The sequence below is a fragment of the Euleptes europaea genome, chromosome 8 (assembly GCF_029931775.1).
Source record: "Euleptes europaea isolate rEulEur1 chromosome 8, rEulEur1.hap1, whole genome shotgun sequence".
Classification (NCBI taxonomy): Eukaryota; Metazoa; Chordata; class Lepidosauria; order Squamata; family Sphaerodactylidae; genus Euleptes; species Euleptes europaea.
Genome location: NC_079319.1, coordinates 83,314,717 through 83,331,154, shown reverse-complemented (window position 1 = coordinate 83,331,154; position 16,438 = coordinate 83,314,717). Strand labels below are relative to the sequence as shown.

Here is a 16,438-nt window from a genome sequence, read left to right as displayed (position 1 = left end):
AACTAGAGTGTATATTTTATTAAGGTGGTTACTAACCCATCGTCTGTCTTGAATAACCAACTGAGGCTGTTTTTTAATTTAGAGCAGGGCACAAATTAAGGTAGCCAAGTATAACTGCTCAGATGGACCTGGGCAACACTGGGGTGATCCTAATGTCCTGGCCAGAAGAAAATATGGCTGGGGCAGAGGAAAAGCCAGAATGCAGACAGGAGGGCAGGTTCCAATATGTGTGATATGCAACTTAATGATATAGCCAAGAAACCGTTAGCAATATGGAAGCTCTTAAAACTAAGGATGATGAATTTTCTGAAAGGCTTTAGGAAATTTTGGCTTTTATTATGATCCTTTTTCTATTCCTCTTCCAGAATGGCCCCATGGTGGCTGGTCTTGAACCTCAGGAGGCGAGCGACAGGCTGGTCATGTTCCAGGTATTCTTCCCATCCTTCTGCCCAGTTAGTGGAAAGCAACTAGAAACTGCCAATGACTGACTTCATGGGATGTCACAATGTGACTCCAGGAGGACTGATGCCCTCTGCTGCCCTGTCTCTGCTGGCTCTTGCCCGTGGTATTGTTGGTGGTCTGACCTCGTGTTTTGGGCTTCACCCAACTGGTCTCAGAGCAAAGGTGGAAGGAAAGAGGGGAAAGGCCAAAAATAAGATAAAATGGAAGCTTGGTGACAAGTCTGGTCTAGGCTTCTCATTTATTATCAATAATGCTAGCATGTTTGTACCTGAGGGTGCATTGGCACATGCACCTGACCTGTAGCTTTTAGGCATACATGGATGACTCACACTTCACATTCATGCACACTTGCAGGTGTATCAATGGTGCTGATGCAGTTGGTTGTACTGGCAAGCAGACTGCAGAGTCAAAAGCTGCACTTAGAGATGAATGGGATTTAGACCTGCTTATGCATTTAGGAATCCCTTCTGAAGTAGCAATGATCTTCCTTACTATATACTGTACTTTTTTTCCAATATGTGTATGACAGACAGTTGTCAGTTGGTATTAGTCCTGTTACCTGTATTGACTCAGTTTTTAGATTAGTTTTAAGACTTGCATATGAGAGTAGGAATTCAGAGATCTCTAGGAAAGGAAAAGAAAACTTGTGACAAATTCCACCTCTTGATTCTCGGCTCTTTTACCTCTTGTTCACGTAGTCTGTTGAAAATATGGGCCACCAGTTGGCCAAATCTGCTGAAGATGAGTGCCCTCTGAGCTGGTTTGTTCCTTGTGATTTTATGCATCTTGAACATGCTCACATTTCATTTTTAAACCCTAGAATCGTTTTGACAACCTTTATCGGAAGTACATCACCTACACGGGGGGTGAAGAGCTTTTTGGTTTGGCTGTGACTCAATATCCCCAGCTCCTCGAGATAAAGAAGCAGCTGAACTTGTTACAGAAACTTTACAGCTTGTACAACAATGTCATTGACACAGTGAATGGCTATCATGACATCCTCTGGTCAGAAGTGAACATCGAGAAAATTAACAATGAACTTCTGGATTTTCAGAACAGGTGTGGAAATATGGGGAGGTCCAATCAGTATTTAGCAAGAGTTTTTTTGAATGATACTGAGCGTAGGGAGGGTGAGGCGTGTATGTGCTCTTTCAAGCACATATCTGAAAGACTGATAGAAGGAAGATTTGTCCTCAATTAATTGTGTTTCAGTTATCCTTTTTTCAGTGTTTCTGGGCAGTGTATTTCATTCATTTCACTCTTCGTGGTTTCGACATATGAGAGCCAGCGTGGTGTAGTGATTAAGAGTGGTGGACCAAGTTTGATTCCCCACTCCTCCACATGAAGCCTGCTGGAGGACCTTGAGCTAGTCACAGTTTTCTCTGAACTCTTTCAGCTCCACCTACCTTACAAGGAGTCTGTTGTGGGGAGAGGAAGGGAAGGCAATTGTAAGCCAGTTTGAGACTCCTAAAGGTAGAGAAAAGTGGAGTATAAAAACCAACTCTTCTTCCTCTTCCTCTTCCTCTTCCTCTTCTTCTTATCATCATCATCATCATCATCATCATCATCATCATCATCCAAAGTACTGGGGCTCTTCCTTTACTGACTTTAGATGGAAACATGTATTGTGGTACCCCTTTTACAAAGATTTAGTAAACTATAAATTGTACTCCCCACTATAGACAGTAATTTAATACTCAGTGGACATGTGTCCATTTATCAAATAAGATTTATATCATGAAGATAAAAAACAAAATATTGAAGAATAATTTCCTTTAAGTGTATCATTTTTCCATTCATTTTTCTAGTCATTTTAATGCTTCATCCTTGTTTTTTTAAAAAAATACTTACTACTAATACTACAGGTACATTTGAGAAATCAGCATTTTTATCACATCCTCTAGAGAAATGGGGTTGTATGTTTTTCATTCATTTAAACTAATCACTTAAGCTGGGCTCTGGGCTCTTAAGCTGGGCTCTTTTTGAGGTTTTTCCTGAGTGGGCATTTGCCAAATTACTGTATTATTACCAGTTTGTCTATTAAGGGTTAATAAGGGTTGTATTCCCTGACCTGGATAGCCCCAGGCTAGCCTGATCTTGTCAGATCTCAGAAGCTAAGCAGCCTTGACCATGGCAAGTATTTGAATGGGTGACTTCCTTGGACGTCTCCCATTCAATAGGGTCATGTTGTGGAGGCAGGCAATGGCAAACCACCTCTAAATGACTCTAGCCTTAAAAACCCTAAGTTTAGATGAGCTTTCTTATTGGCGAGATATAATGCCCTAGACTCAGCCGAGACACAAGGGCGATACAATAAAATTATAGCAGAGGAATGAAAGTGCCCATATTGTCCGGATCAAGTAGACTTCCTAGCCCACATTGTTTTATCATGTCCACAAAATAATACTGTGTGAAATAAATATATCACTCCCTGGATAAAACAGCTAAAGACACTTTCTGAGAAGCAGATACTGCGTTATCCGCTGTCAAGTAGAATTGGTCAATTGCATGAGAGATGTGGCAACTTATCTCTTTATAGTGTCAAGGAAAAAAATAAAATTTCATTTCCTCCTTTTTGAAAGTGTGAAATGGTAGATGAATAGCCAATGGCTGTTAAATCTAAGGAAAAGGTAAGAAAACCCTACGGGGTCTCCATAAGTCAGCTGTGACTTGATGGCAAAAAATAGCCTTTTATATACTGAAAAGTGCTTTCTGAATTAGCACTATTTTAAATCACTGTTAAAAATATTTGGGGGTTTTCTGTGTACATTTAGGTGTCGAAAGCTGCCGCGAGCTTTGAAGGAGTGGCAAGCCTTTCTGGATCTAAAGAAGACAATCGATGACTTCAATGAATGTTGCCCATTGCTTGAGCTGATGTCCAATAAAGCCATGATGGCCCGTCATTGGAAGAACATCACTGCTCTCACAGGCCACAGTTTCGATGTTGAAAACGAGACTTTCAAACTTAGAAACATCATGGAAGCTCCACTGTTGAAATTCAAAGAAGAGATAGAGGTATTGATGATGGCAGGGCTGTAGTAGAGCCATCATGGTGTAGTGGTTAAGAGCGATTGGTTGGAGTGGTGAACTCTAATCTGGAGAACCGGGTTTGATTCCCCACTCCTGCACAAGAGTGGCGGAGGCTAATCTGGTGAACTGGGTTGGTTTCCCCACTCCTACACATGAAACCAGCTGGGTGTCGTTGGTCTAGTCATAGTTCTTTCCAAATTCTCTCAGCTCCACCTACCTCCTCACAGAGTGTCTGTTGTGGGGAGAGGAAGAGAAAGTGATTGTAAGCCTGTTTGATTCTTCCTTAAGTGGTAGAGAAAGTCGGCATATAAAAACCAACTCCTCCTCCTCCTCCTTCCAGCTGACGTAACAGCACCTTTTGGTAATGAACAATAGGGTCTACCAATGCCTACCCCCTACTGTGCCCTGTCTCTACATCAGTGAGTCAGTGGTACTAAGTGGGACTGAGGGGGCATGGCTCAGTGGTAGAGCATCTTCTTGGCATATAGACGGTCACAGGTTCAATTCCCAGCATCTCCTGTTAAAAGGTCCAGGTAGTAGGTGCTGTCAAAGTTCCTTTTCTGCCTATGACCCTGGAGAGCCCCTGCCAGTCAGAGTAGATGATACTGACATTGATGGACAGATGGTCTGATTCAGTATAAGGCAGCTTCATATGTCCATGCGAAAGCAGTTCAGCACATTGTTATTTGGGAAAAGGCACTGGGGTCTGATTCACAGCCCAAGTTTCACAACAGATAGAAAGCTAAATTTGGGGCACACGTAGTCCAAGCCACCTTGGCTATGAAAAGTTGGAAAATCAGATACCTTTGCTTTTGCTGAAAAGACATGATACCCATCTCATGGCAGCAGCCAACATATGACAGACACTTGAATCAGGCCAAGAGAGTGAGAAGAAAGGTTTTGCCACAGCCAGCCAGTGGAAGAACTATTTCAGCTGGAAGCCAGGAAACAGGTTTATGCTTGAGAGAGTGAAAAAACTGTATTTGTTAGTATATTACATACACCTTAGATATTGCGCACCATCCTTCCATGGGTGAATTCTCTGTAGTGCACATGGGGTTTCTATGTGCATTTGTAGGTCCAGAGTAGATCAGTAGCTTGAATAGATTCAATGGTATTGGGAAACCTGGGATTGATCTCTGATTAGATCCTTAAAATCCAGGCTATGCTCTACAGCGCTCCCATAAGGGAATCTTGCGCTATGATCACGCCAAGCGCTGGCTTGGTCTTGGATGGGGAAGGGTGCTGTTGGCTTGGGCTCTAGTGCTTTTTTAGCCATGTAGTGAATATGAGCAATAGTTGCCAGAACAGTTCAAGTTTAACCATCATAAATGAGCTAACTGTAATTATGTGAAAAATGGGAGGAGCTGTAGTTGTGACTCGCTTTTGACTCCGGTTCACCATTTAAAAAGCACTGGTACAGAAAACCATTCAGTTGGGGTCATCAGCTTCACAGAAAGTAGGCTTCAGTTGATCACCACTCCTGGCTTTGCTGTTTACCTCAAACAGCTGGCTCTGGTTTTTTTGGGGGGTGTCAGTGCCATGAGTCTTCTCTGAAGACCGTTCTGTTGCTCTGGGTGGTGTTCTGATGTGCCTGGCAAGAAGTTGTTAGGGACTCTGCAGTCATTATCTGTGGGTGATTCATTAGGATATCTGTATCAGTGCCGTGAAGGAGAGGGACATTGAACAGAAGCTGAAACAAGTGATTGCTGAGTGGGACAACAAAACGTTCACCTTCACCAACTTCAAAACCCGTGGAGAGCTGCTCTTGAGAGGAGACAGCACTTCTGAGATCATTGCGAGCATGGAGGACAGCTTGATGCTACTAAGCTCCCTCATGAGCAACAGGTAACGAGAAGATCAAATTCAATACCTTTATTGGCATAGTCATAACAAATTCTACTTAAAAGTTACCAATCAGAAGACCACGGTATCTAGAATATCAGCAATTTTGCACCGTCAAATAAAGCACACTGGTGGGAAGGCCCATTTAGTGCGATGTTCTTAATGCAACTTCAAGGAATCTAGCTACTGACCAAGTCACATGTGTATTACAGTCATTCAGTAAGTAACGTACAAGCCTCACATCAGTTTGAGCTCGACTGTCTTTTAGGAGGGGTTTTACAGTGAGGGAAAAAAGTATTTGATCCCCTGCTGAATTTGTCCGTTTGCCCTCTGATGAAGAAATGACCAGTCCATAATTTTAATGGTAGGTCTATTGTAGCTGTGAGAGACAGAATAACAACAGGAAAACCCCCAGAAACCCAGAAGACAAAAGTCAGAGATTGATGTGCATTATAATGAGTGAAATAAGTATTTGATCCCTTTGCAAAAGATGACTTAGTACTTGGTGGCAAAACCCTTGTTGGCAATTACAGAGGTCAGATGTTTCTTGTAGGTGGCCACCAGGTTTGCACACATCTCAGGAGGTATTTTGTCCCACTCCTCTTTGCAGATCCTCTCCAAGTCAGTAAGATTTCGAGGCTGATGTGTAGCTACTCGAACCTTGAGCTCCCTCCACAGATTTTTGATGGGATTAAGGTCTGGAGACTGGCTAGGCCACTCCAGGACCTTAATGTGCTTCTTCTTGAGCCACTCCTTTGTTGCCTTGGCCGTGTGTTTTGGGTCATTGTCATGCTGAAATACCCATCCTCGACCCATTTTCAATGCCCTGGCTGAGGGAAGGAAAGATTTGACGATACATGGTCCCGTCCATCGTCCCTTCGATGCGGTGAAGGTGTCCTGTCCCCTTAGCAGAAAAAGCATAATATGTCCCCCTCCATGTTTGACGGTGGGGATGGTGTTCTTGGGGTCGTAGGCAGCATTCCTCCTCCTCCAAACACGGCGAGTTGAGTTGATGCCAAAGAGCTCGATTTTGGTCTCATCTGACCACAACACTTTCACCCAGTTCTCCTCTGGGTCATTCAGATGTGCATTGGCAAACTGCAGACGGGCCTGTACATGTGCTGTCTTGAGCAAGGGGACCTTGCGGGCTCTGCAAGATCTCAGTCCTTCACGGCGTAGTGTGTTACCAACTGTTTCCATGGTGACTATGGTCCCAGCTGCCCTGAGATCATTGACAAGTTCCCCCCGTGTAGTTCTGGGCTGCTTCATCATCGTTCTCATGATCATTGCAATTCCACAAGATGAGATCTTGCATGGAGCCCCAGACCGAGGGAGGTTGACAGTTAGGGTTAGGGTTGTCACCTTCTCACCAAGCTGCTTGGCAATAGTCTTGTAGCCCAGTCCAGCCTTGTGCAGGTCTACAATCTTGTCCCTGACATCCTTGGACAGCTCTTTGGTCTTGGTCATGGTGGCTAGTTTGGAATCTGATGGATTGATTGCTTCTGTCGACAGCAGAACCCTAACCCTAACCCGGCTGGTTGATAGGGGATCAAATACTTTTTTCACTCATTATAATGCACATCAATCTCTGACTTTTGTCTTCTGGGTTTCTGGGGTTTTTCCTGTTGTTATTCTGTCTCTTACAGCTACAATAAACCTACCATTAAAATTATGGACTGGTTATGTCTTCATCAGAGGGCAAATGGGCAAATTTAGCAGGGGATCAAATACTTTTCCCCCTCACTGTATATATTTCTATCTTGCTAAAGAATGTAATTCACAATGCAGAAGGATGTGGGCTACCGATTCAGGTTGTTTTTTGGAACAGGAGCAGAGTCTCTCCTCATGAGGGGTATTGGTGTGTCTACCCATTATTGAGAGAAGGCTGATAGGATGATAGTTCAATGGCACAGTTGGGTCTCCCTTTTTTAAAATTGGGACCACTGTAGCAGAGGTCCATGACTCAGGCATCAAGCCGCTTTGGTCAATCCAGGTAAAAAGGGAGGCCAGAGGGGAGGCCCACTGTTCAGGGAATTTGAGCAGGATTTCTGCTGGCAATCCATCAGGTCCCGAGGCCTTGCCCAGCTTCAACTTGTTTATCAGCAGCCTAACTTCCTCTGCTTCCACTGGGGGCCATGATGACAGTCCCTGTATTGCCTGATTCATGGGAGCCTCGATCGGGATGTCGCGGTCATAAAAGATTATTTGAAAGTGACCCAGCCAGGAGTTGGCTGTAATTTGAGGATGTAATGTGGACATATGGTCACGCAGTCCTCCAGAGACAATTCTCAAGAAGATCATTTTCTTCATAGTGAAATTGTGGAACTCCCTGCCCCAGGATGTGGTGATGGCCACCAACTTGGAAGGCCAAGGAACACAGGCAGGACAGTGCTGCTGCAGTCATCTTGTTTGTGGGGTTCCTAGAGGCACCCAGGTGGCCACTGTGTGAACAGATGGAGTTGACGGGCCTTGGTCTGATCCAGCAGGGCTTTTCTTATGTTCCCATGTTCATCTAATCTGATGGGGTTTTTGGGTTTTTTTTGTGGTGTGACCTTTTTGGAAGACTGTCTAAACCCATGCATTTATTGTAGGTACAACACACCATTCAAGGCTCAGATACAAAAGTGGGTACACTATCTGTCTAACACGACTGACATAATTGAGAACTGGATGACGGTGCAGAACTTGTGGATCTACTTGGAGGCTGTCTTTGTGGGTGGAGACATCGCAAAACAGCTTCCAAAGGTATGGACCTTTACTTGGTCATATTGCATCTGTTGATAGGGTTGGGTGACATCTGTTGTTAAGCTGATGGGGCCAATCCTTCTAATGTCCTCCAGTACATACAACAAATGTTTGCCTTAAGCAGTTAGCATGAAAACCTGGAAAAAAATCAACCACGGAAGGTCCTCTTGTCCTTCTGTCCACGTGCCATGTGGTTACTCTGATGGCTCTCTCATTTGTCTCTTGAAACAGGAAGCCAAGCGCTTCTCCAACATTGACAAATCCTGGGTGAAGATTATGACCCGAGCCCACGAAATACCGAACGTGGTCCAGTGCTGCGTGGGAGATGAAACCATGGGGCAGCTGCTGCCTCATTTGTTGGATCAGCTGGAAATTTGCCAGAAGTCTCTTACAGGGTAAGACTTTCTGTAGAGAGACCCTTGAGTGGTGGGTGATGCTTGTGATGGTCTGATTGGAGGATATGTGAAATGTGGGTTGGACACCCCAACTCGACTCATGCTTAACATGCGACCTGACACTTACCTTTAAAATAGTGGGGGTGGGGTGGCAAGTTGGCTGCTGGGTGACCTCGGTGTCAGGAGCAGGCCATGAGGATGGTATGCGGTAGTGCGATTGTGCTGCTTCCAGGTGCTGTTGTGCTATTCTGTCCAAGGCCAGTCTATGCCCCGTGTTTAGTCTTCATAGATTCCCATACTGTGGGAATCGCCAAGTACTCCTTTCTGCCTCCTGGAGGGGGGGTTGCCTGGGTAACCGGTTATCTCCTTTTGCTCTTCCATATATGCTGTGTACCTTGCCTTTGACCCTTACTAGTGTCCTTTTGAATATGGCTTCTGAAACCTGTCGATTCTACCCAATAAAACTGCTTTTGTGGGTTGGTTGTCTGCTGAAGTCTGTTTAATGGGGCCGCAGGACTAGAGCTTACACTCGGGCTAGTCACGGTTCTCTCTGAGAGCTCTCTCAGCTCCACCTATCTCACAGGGTGTCTGTTGAGGGGAGGGGACCGGAAGGTGATTGTAAGCCGGGTTGATTCTTCCTTAAGTGGTAGAGAAAGTCGGCATATCAAAACCAACTCTTCTTCTATGGGAGTTGGTTTATGGCAGAAAAAGCCTTCAGTAGTAAAACTTTCTGTAACATCCTATATGGGAAAATTTAGACTATATTTCTATATAAGATAACCCATGTAGCACAGTAATGCCAGTCAGTTGAATTCCTCATTTGCCTTCTCAAAATATTTATTTGCATGAAATTTCAATGCTGGAGTGTTTCAGAGTTGACTGAAAACAAGAGTTTATTGGGAGAATTGTACTTTAAGCTCATAGACCGAGTCTTGTAGCAAAGACGCTGTCTTGTTCTTGCTACTTTCCCATCATTTTATTTTGGTGCGCCTTTGCTATTTTACATAATAAAAAGCCTGTTGTACCAGCCAAGATCATCAAAACCTTTTAACTTCTGGAAGCTGGCTGATCGTGAACGATGCATTCTCTACCATGGTGAGCTGAGAAGATTCAACCATCGAGACCATGATGGAAGACACCTTAAAACACAATGCGATTAAAAACTCATCGAGTCCTTTGTTCTTGTTCCATTTCAGGTATTTGGAGAAGAAGCGGCTTCTGTTCCCCCGCTTCTTCTTTGTGTCAGACCCCGCTCTCCTGGAGATTCTGGGCCAAGCTTCAGATTCACACACCATACAGGCTCACTTGCTAAATGTCTTTGATAACATCAAAACTGTGAAATTCCATGACAAGGTTTGTGCAACTGTAAGGAAGGAAGAGCCAGCACAGTGTAGAGGTTAGGAGTGGCAGATTCTAATCTGGAGAATCAGGTTTAATTTCTCACTCCTCCACATGAGCAGTGGACTTCAATCTGGTGAACCAGGTTGGTTTCCTCCCTCCTACATATGAAGCCAGCTGGGTGACCTTGGGCTAGTAGTCACAGCTCTCTCTGAGCTCTCTCAGCCCCACCTACCTCACAGGGTATCTGTTGTGGGGAGAGGAAGGGAAGGAAATTGTAAGCCGGTTTGATTCTCTTTAAAAGGTAGAGAAAGTCGGCATATAAAAACCAACTCCTCTTCCTAGGTTCTGGTCACTTGCCAGTAGTCCCTTCGGCCCTCCTCCCACCTACCCTAATGTCAGCAGGCCCAAGTGCAAAAAATCACCTTGGTACTAGGGATGCCACAAATTTCACATTGAACATGTTCAACAGTCGCATTTACTGGGTTCAGCTGTGATATTTGGATGTGAGCTGATCACTGGGTGTGATCAGGTCAGTTCAAATACCTGCCAAACAGATTTGCTTATTGAGCGGACCAGAAGTGCAACAAGGGCGGGGGGGTTGGATTCAATGGGGCTGTGTGAGAACATGCACAAATGAAAGCTAATCACACTGTTAGGAATGAATGCGGTGACGCCAACTGCTGTCCAGCCATGAATGTGCCAAAGAACAAATAGTCCATTAAGAAAGGGCTCTCTGCTTGCGACTGGCAAGCAGGACATCAGCTGAACCAACGAGTTTTCAAGCTTCCCTGCTTAGGACACAGGTCTTTAATGCATGACTGTTTCACTCGCCGTCACCCCTCTGACAACTTCAGGTCTTTGTTTGGATTATGCAAGCCATTTCTGACCATCAGAGGTTGCCTCACTCTCCCCTGCATTTCCCTGCGTTTGGTCCTCATTTTCAAATTCGAGATAAACCAGATCCCTCAAAATGAAGACAAAATGCGAGGAAAGGCAGGGGGAGAGTGAGGCAACTTCTGATGGTCGGAAACAGCATGCATAATCAAAACAAAGACCTGAAGTTGTCAGAGGGGTGACTGCGAGGGAAACAGCCATGCATAAAAGGCCCCAGTGGCTTGCACCCATCAGCAATTCTGGTCATCGGTGCATGTAAAGAGCTGTCAGGTCGCAGCTGACTTATGGTGAACTTGAAGGATTTCAAGACTTTTAGAGGTGGCTTGCCATTGCCTGCCTCAGCATAGCAACTTTGGACTTCCTTGGTGGCCTCCCATCCAAATACTAACCAGGGCTGACCCTGCTAAGGTTTGGAGATCTGATGAGATTGGGCTATCCTGGGACATCCAGGTCAGGCCATTGGTGTGTGACTTCTTCATTGCTCCCCTCATACTGCAGACCCAAATGCCAAATTCTGCACCTGGGGAATGAGGGGACCTCCCAGGAATGCCATGGTGAGGAAGTCAGAAGTCTGCAAAAGGAGAGGGGAATTGATGGAAATTGCCACCCCCTTAGCAGAAATCCTCTGGCTGAGCCAAGTCTTTGAGGTGATTCACCTAGCTGCCAACTCAGGTCTCAACTTTTCACCTGTGTTGCTTCTTCCCTGGAAAACTGTAAGCTAGACAAAGAGGTTGGCTTCTGAGGCTCAGCTGTGCTATCAGGGATAGCATAAATCTTATCACCACCTTTTATTTAGTTTTGAACATCTCTATCAGCCCACCACCTGGCCCTTCCAAGACTGGAGTGGATCATCGTATGAAATCATATCCTGATGGGAGAATTAAGCTGCAAAAAGCTTTTAAATAGGTTCTTGTAGGTTATTCGGGCTGTGTAACCGTGGTCTTGGAATTTTCTTTCCTGACGTTTCGCCAGGAGCTGTGGCAGGCATCTTCAGACTAGTAACACTGAAGGACGCTGAAGCTTTTAAATAGTTTAGCTCTACCTCAGCAAAAGCTAGCTCAGATCTTGAAATGCTTCTTTCTGCAAGATAATTCATTAAGGGCTCTGCAGAAGGGCATTCTGTAGCTGTGGAAGGACTGCAATTTGAAAAAGGCCCCTTTTGTCCAAACTTGGGATAGTTGAGAAGGTATGCCTTGGCACATCTAAGGCATTGCAGTGGCATGTAAGAAATAGCTCAGTGGTGAAGAATAGGCTTTGCGTTTACAAAGTTCTAAATTGAATTTCTGGTGTCTGTTGCTCCAAGGGTCTTGGGAGGTAGGACTGGAAAGATCTGTGCTTGAAACCTTGGAGAGCCGTTGCCAGATTGAGTAAATAATATTTGATTAGCTAGACCAAAGGTAGCCCTTACACTATTTACAGCTTAATCCCGAAGAAGGAAAATACTGCAGAAATAAATTTGCTCAATCAAAAAGAGCCGCACAAAAGCATTTTGCAAATTATGGCGGGCAGACCTTTTGATGCAAAATTGTCACACTGTGTATGACTTCCAGGTTTATGATCGGATCCTTTCAATTTCCTCACGAGAGGGTGAGACCATTGAGTTGGAAAAGCCTGTCATGGCAGAAGGAAATGTGGAAGTTTGGCTCAATTCGCTCTTGAAGGAGTCCCAGGGTTCGTTGCATCTGGTGATTCGACAGGCAGCTTCAAGCATCCACGAGGCGGACTTCCAGCTAATAGAGTTTCTTTCTTCTTACCCAGCTCAGGCAAGTTTCCTACTTAAAATAGCACTGGGATTAAGGTTCTGATTTTTCACAGGGGATGTTTCATGTAAGACCCTCCATGCTGCAGTCTACCATGCACCAAAGGGTGCTTTGACCTCTAGGGGCAGAGTTCATGTGGTGAGATGGACTGTAGAAGAGGAGGGGAAGCAGAAAGGGTCCGTTCTGCCCACGGTACATTGGATCCAACTAATAGTTCGTAGTTTAGGAGCTCCTCATTTTGCTGGTAAACAGTGTCTCATTTATAATTTGGTATGTGCAAAAGCTGAAGATTTTAAAAAATCGACTTTTGACAATATATCTATAGGTCTGGAGAAGATGGTAACAACAATGGTTATTAAAAATCATTTGTACGCTTCTTTTCTCTCCAGTGGGACCCAGTGGTTTACGACATCATTCTGCCATTCTCAGTTTTAGCTTGCAGTAACCACTCTGTGAGATAGGATAGATTGACTGGTCCAAGTCAGCTTCCATAGCAGAATGGCGATTCAAACCTAGATCCCCCATATTCTAGTCTGACCCTATGCTGGTTATGGATTATATGAGTAGGGCAGGGGTTCAAATATTCTTTCTCTCCAGTGCCTTTGCATGTCCTCTTCCCATATGTCTTTGCTGTGTGTAAGGCTTGTGTTTATAGTGACTTTAACCACAGCTAACACAAACTAGTGTTCACTATTAATCAGGGTTTGAAAACAGCTTCAGATCCTGGTTTGCATTCATCACAGGTAACATTGACGCTGACATGAGCCTTGGATAATGGCTAGAGGTGGGAGAGGATCATGCAGTCCTGAAATCTGTTCTGAACTCCTGAACCATGGTTAAGGGACCAGAAGCATTACCCGTGTATGGGTCTTAGTGCATGGCACATCAAATAACACCTATGGTTCACTAAAATGTCAGAATAGACATGGTTTATGAATTAGTATATGCCAAAAGAGCCCTTGAATGGGAATGTATATTTCTGTTTCTAAAACATAGTGAATGCCTCAGTGGATAAGCCAGAATGTTTTTGGAAAGCTGAACTATTTAAAAAAAAACACAGTACTTAAAAGCAAAATTATTTCTTCAGGTCGGCTTGTTGGGAATTCAGATGATTTGGACGCGAGATGCTGAAGAAGCTCTGACAAGTGCAAAATATGATAAGAAAATAATGCAGAATACAAACCAGTCTTTCTTGGTTCTCTTGAACACTCTGATAGACATGACTACAAAGGATCTGACTCCAGTGGAGCGAATTAAATATGAGACACTGATTACGATTCACGTGCACCAAAGGGATATATTTGATGACTTGGTAAAGTTGCTTAGTATTAGTCATAAACAACTCTGGGGGAAAAGATGGAAATATTTTGAAATAATGTGTTGATCAAGTATCCACAATTATAGGCAAGGGTCTACAGTTGTGCTCTCAGGAACCTTTTTGTTTCCAGCCAGTGGCTTGTGGGATCAGTGATCCTCTGTGTGGTATCCATGAGTTCTGTGGCACCACCAATGTGTTTCCTGTTCCTATTTGATTCTTTCCCAAAGCATTTCCTTCCTAAAGTAAAGGCCAATCTGTCTTTCCTTGACCTCATTGGAACAAAAGGTACTTCAGAGAGAGCCCAGGAGTTATCACTTTGGGATCTGCAAGGGGCACACATTCAGAAATAGGCTACCTTCCTCACAGGAGGTTGTTTGGGCTAGGCCCTCCCCACAGTTGGTGACTGGCAACATGGCAGCCATTTTGTGAGTGGCCCTGTTCCCCGTGGCAGCCATTTTGTAGCAGTATCCACTACTCAAAACTCCAAATGTGCCTGCAGGCTCAACAGATTTGGGGCCCTAACCAATAATCATTCTCATTGCTCTCCTCTTCAGTTAGGGGACTAAAAATAATTATCTTTTAGATTGGCATTTCATACTCTGAAAAACTAGATGAACTTGTTTCCTTTCCTTTATCCCTTAGAAGCTCCTTGATCCATTGATCTTGAGCAGCATCAATCTAATGTTTGAGGGATATAAGGACTGAAACAAATCTTGCCACTGACAATGTAGCCTTGGGATCCCTGTCGTTTAATAAAAAAGGCATTATGTCAGACACAGAGGCATTGGATTTGTATGATAAAAGGGGAAAGATATAATGTGATCGAAGTTCCTCATAAAAGCGGCATTCCAAGAGGGCATGAGCTAATGAATCAATAGAGCCAGAAGAGCAAGGACAGGTCCTGTCTGGGTATGGTATATTCAAAATCCTGCCCTGCATAACCATAAAGGGGTTAGCATTCAGTCTAGCTAAACAGAAGGCTCTAGAAAGATGAGTTGTCAGATAGTAAGTATAGTATTCAAAAATTACCTCGTGCTTAATTAACAGAGTTAAGGAAAAAATGCAAGCACTGATGGCTATGAAGCAATTCAACATACACTTTATATATATTTACAATGTTTACAACTTGGCGGTTACATAAACCCAAATAAAATTATTGTAGAACAGAACAAAATACAATTAAGTCCCAAAATGTGTTGTATTTTGTTCTGTTCTACAATAATTTTATTTGGGTTTATATAACCGCCAAGTTGTAAACATTGTAAATATATATAAAGTGTATGTTGAATTGCTTCGTAGCCATCAGTGCTTGCATTTTTTCCTTAGATAGTAAGTATAAGCAGGCAAACCGTGTGGTGGTGGTATTCCGAAAAACTGAGATGAACAAACGCAGCAAGCACAAAAAGTAGTGCTGTTATAATCAATCTCTTTAATGCGCTTTTAATTTTGAAGAAAGCTTCAGTTTTCCCAAGATCGAATAACATATCCTGCGAGAAGCCCAAGAATGACAACTTCTAAGATTTTTTCCCATGAGGATTTAAAAGGGTCATGCTTCAGGGAAGCTAGGAGCCCCTCAGTGCTAAAGTACGCCTTAAGTTGTAACTTAAAGGCGGCCAACCATGCCCTGGCTTCAAGCGACATTTGGCCAAACTTGGAGCGAAGGGTAACACCAGCAACACATCAAGGGACATTTAAGAGTTTTCGTAAAAACTGAAGCAGTGGACGATCTATAGTTTCATTAACAACAATTATCCAAATGGCAACACCAAAAAGGAGAATTGGAATGATTTTTAAGTTGAAAACGTGAATAGCCCCTGGGATATATTTGCCGCCTTTAGTATGGAAAAGAATTGACAATAGCTCCAATGAACTTGTTTCAGAGGTCAGATCTGGCCCTTGAGCTTCCCACCCTACCTTGAAGCATTACATCTTGCCATGTTATCATATCATGCAAATGAGGCCACCAAGGCATTCCCGCATCTCTCTAGCCAGGGCTTTCTGGTTATTCCAGTTATTTCCCCCTGTTCTTGGTTGCCGAGTTTGAGTTTAGTCCTTATTCACAGTAGCCTTTGACAAATACAAAACTGTAGGAGATTTGCTTTTACATTTTTATATTTTGAAAATCTACCACAATGGATGTGTTGGAACCAAGCTGCTGAGTGGTTTTTTTACCACTGACATATGTTTTAAAAATCCTTTAAAACTAAAATATTTTGGTATGACATGTTCTGTATTGTTTTTGCATTCCATGATACCTTGACTTGACGACAGAGTTTTTAGATGTTGAGATTTTCCCATGAGTTTACAAGTAACCAGTTCCAAGTGGAGATTTTAATGCATTTTAATGCTGCAGTTACTGATCTAAGCGTGACAGGTCTGTGACCACCTCTGTCCTTCTCTCTAGTGCCGGATGCATATTAAGAGCCCCTCTGATTTTGAGTGGCTGAAACAATGCAGATTTTATTTCAGTGAAGATGCAGACAAGATGTTGATTAACATCACAGACGTGTCCTTCATCTATCAGAATGAATTCTTGGGCTGTACTGACAGGCTTGTCATAACCCCTCTGACAGACAGGTGAGCCAGCTGGGTGACCTTGGGCCAGTCACAGTTCTCTCCAAACTCTCTCAGCCCACCTACCTCACAAG

General features: G+C 43.7%; 1 protein-coding gene across 1 annotated transcript in view; it reads left to right on the top strand.

The window, feature by feature from the left end:
• Positions 1 to 16,438, top strand: part of DNAH5 (dynein axonemal heavy chain 5) — a 159,906-nt gene that overhangs the window by 51,247 nt on the left and 92,221 nt on the right. The window contains exons 26-35 of the mRNA XM_056854233.1: positions 366 to 428; positions 1,283 to 1,521; positions 3,237 to 3,477; positions 5,141 to 5,340; positions 7,929 to 8,082; positions 8,314 to 8,477; positions 9,674 to 9,830; positions 12,263 to 12,475; positions 13,560 to 13,784; positions 16,195 to 16,367. Coding sequence (XP_056710211.1) covers positions 366 to 428; positions 1,283 to 1,521; positions 3,237 to 3,477; positions 5,141 to 5,340; positions 7,929 to 8,082; positions 8,314 to 8,477; positions 9,674 to 9,830; positions 12,263 to 12,475; positions 13,560 to 13,784; positions 16,195 to 16,367 — 1,829 coding nt within the window. The remainder of the gene's footprint in view (positions 1 to 365; positions 429 to 1,282; positions 1,522 to 3,236; positions 3,478 to 5,140; positions 5,341 to 7,928; positions 8,083 to 8,313; positions 8,478 to 9,673; positions 9,831 to 12,262; positions 12,476 to 13,559; positions 13,785 to 16,194; positions 16,368 to 16,438) is intronic.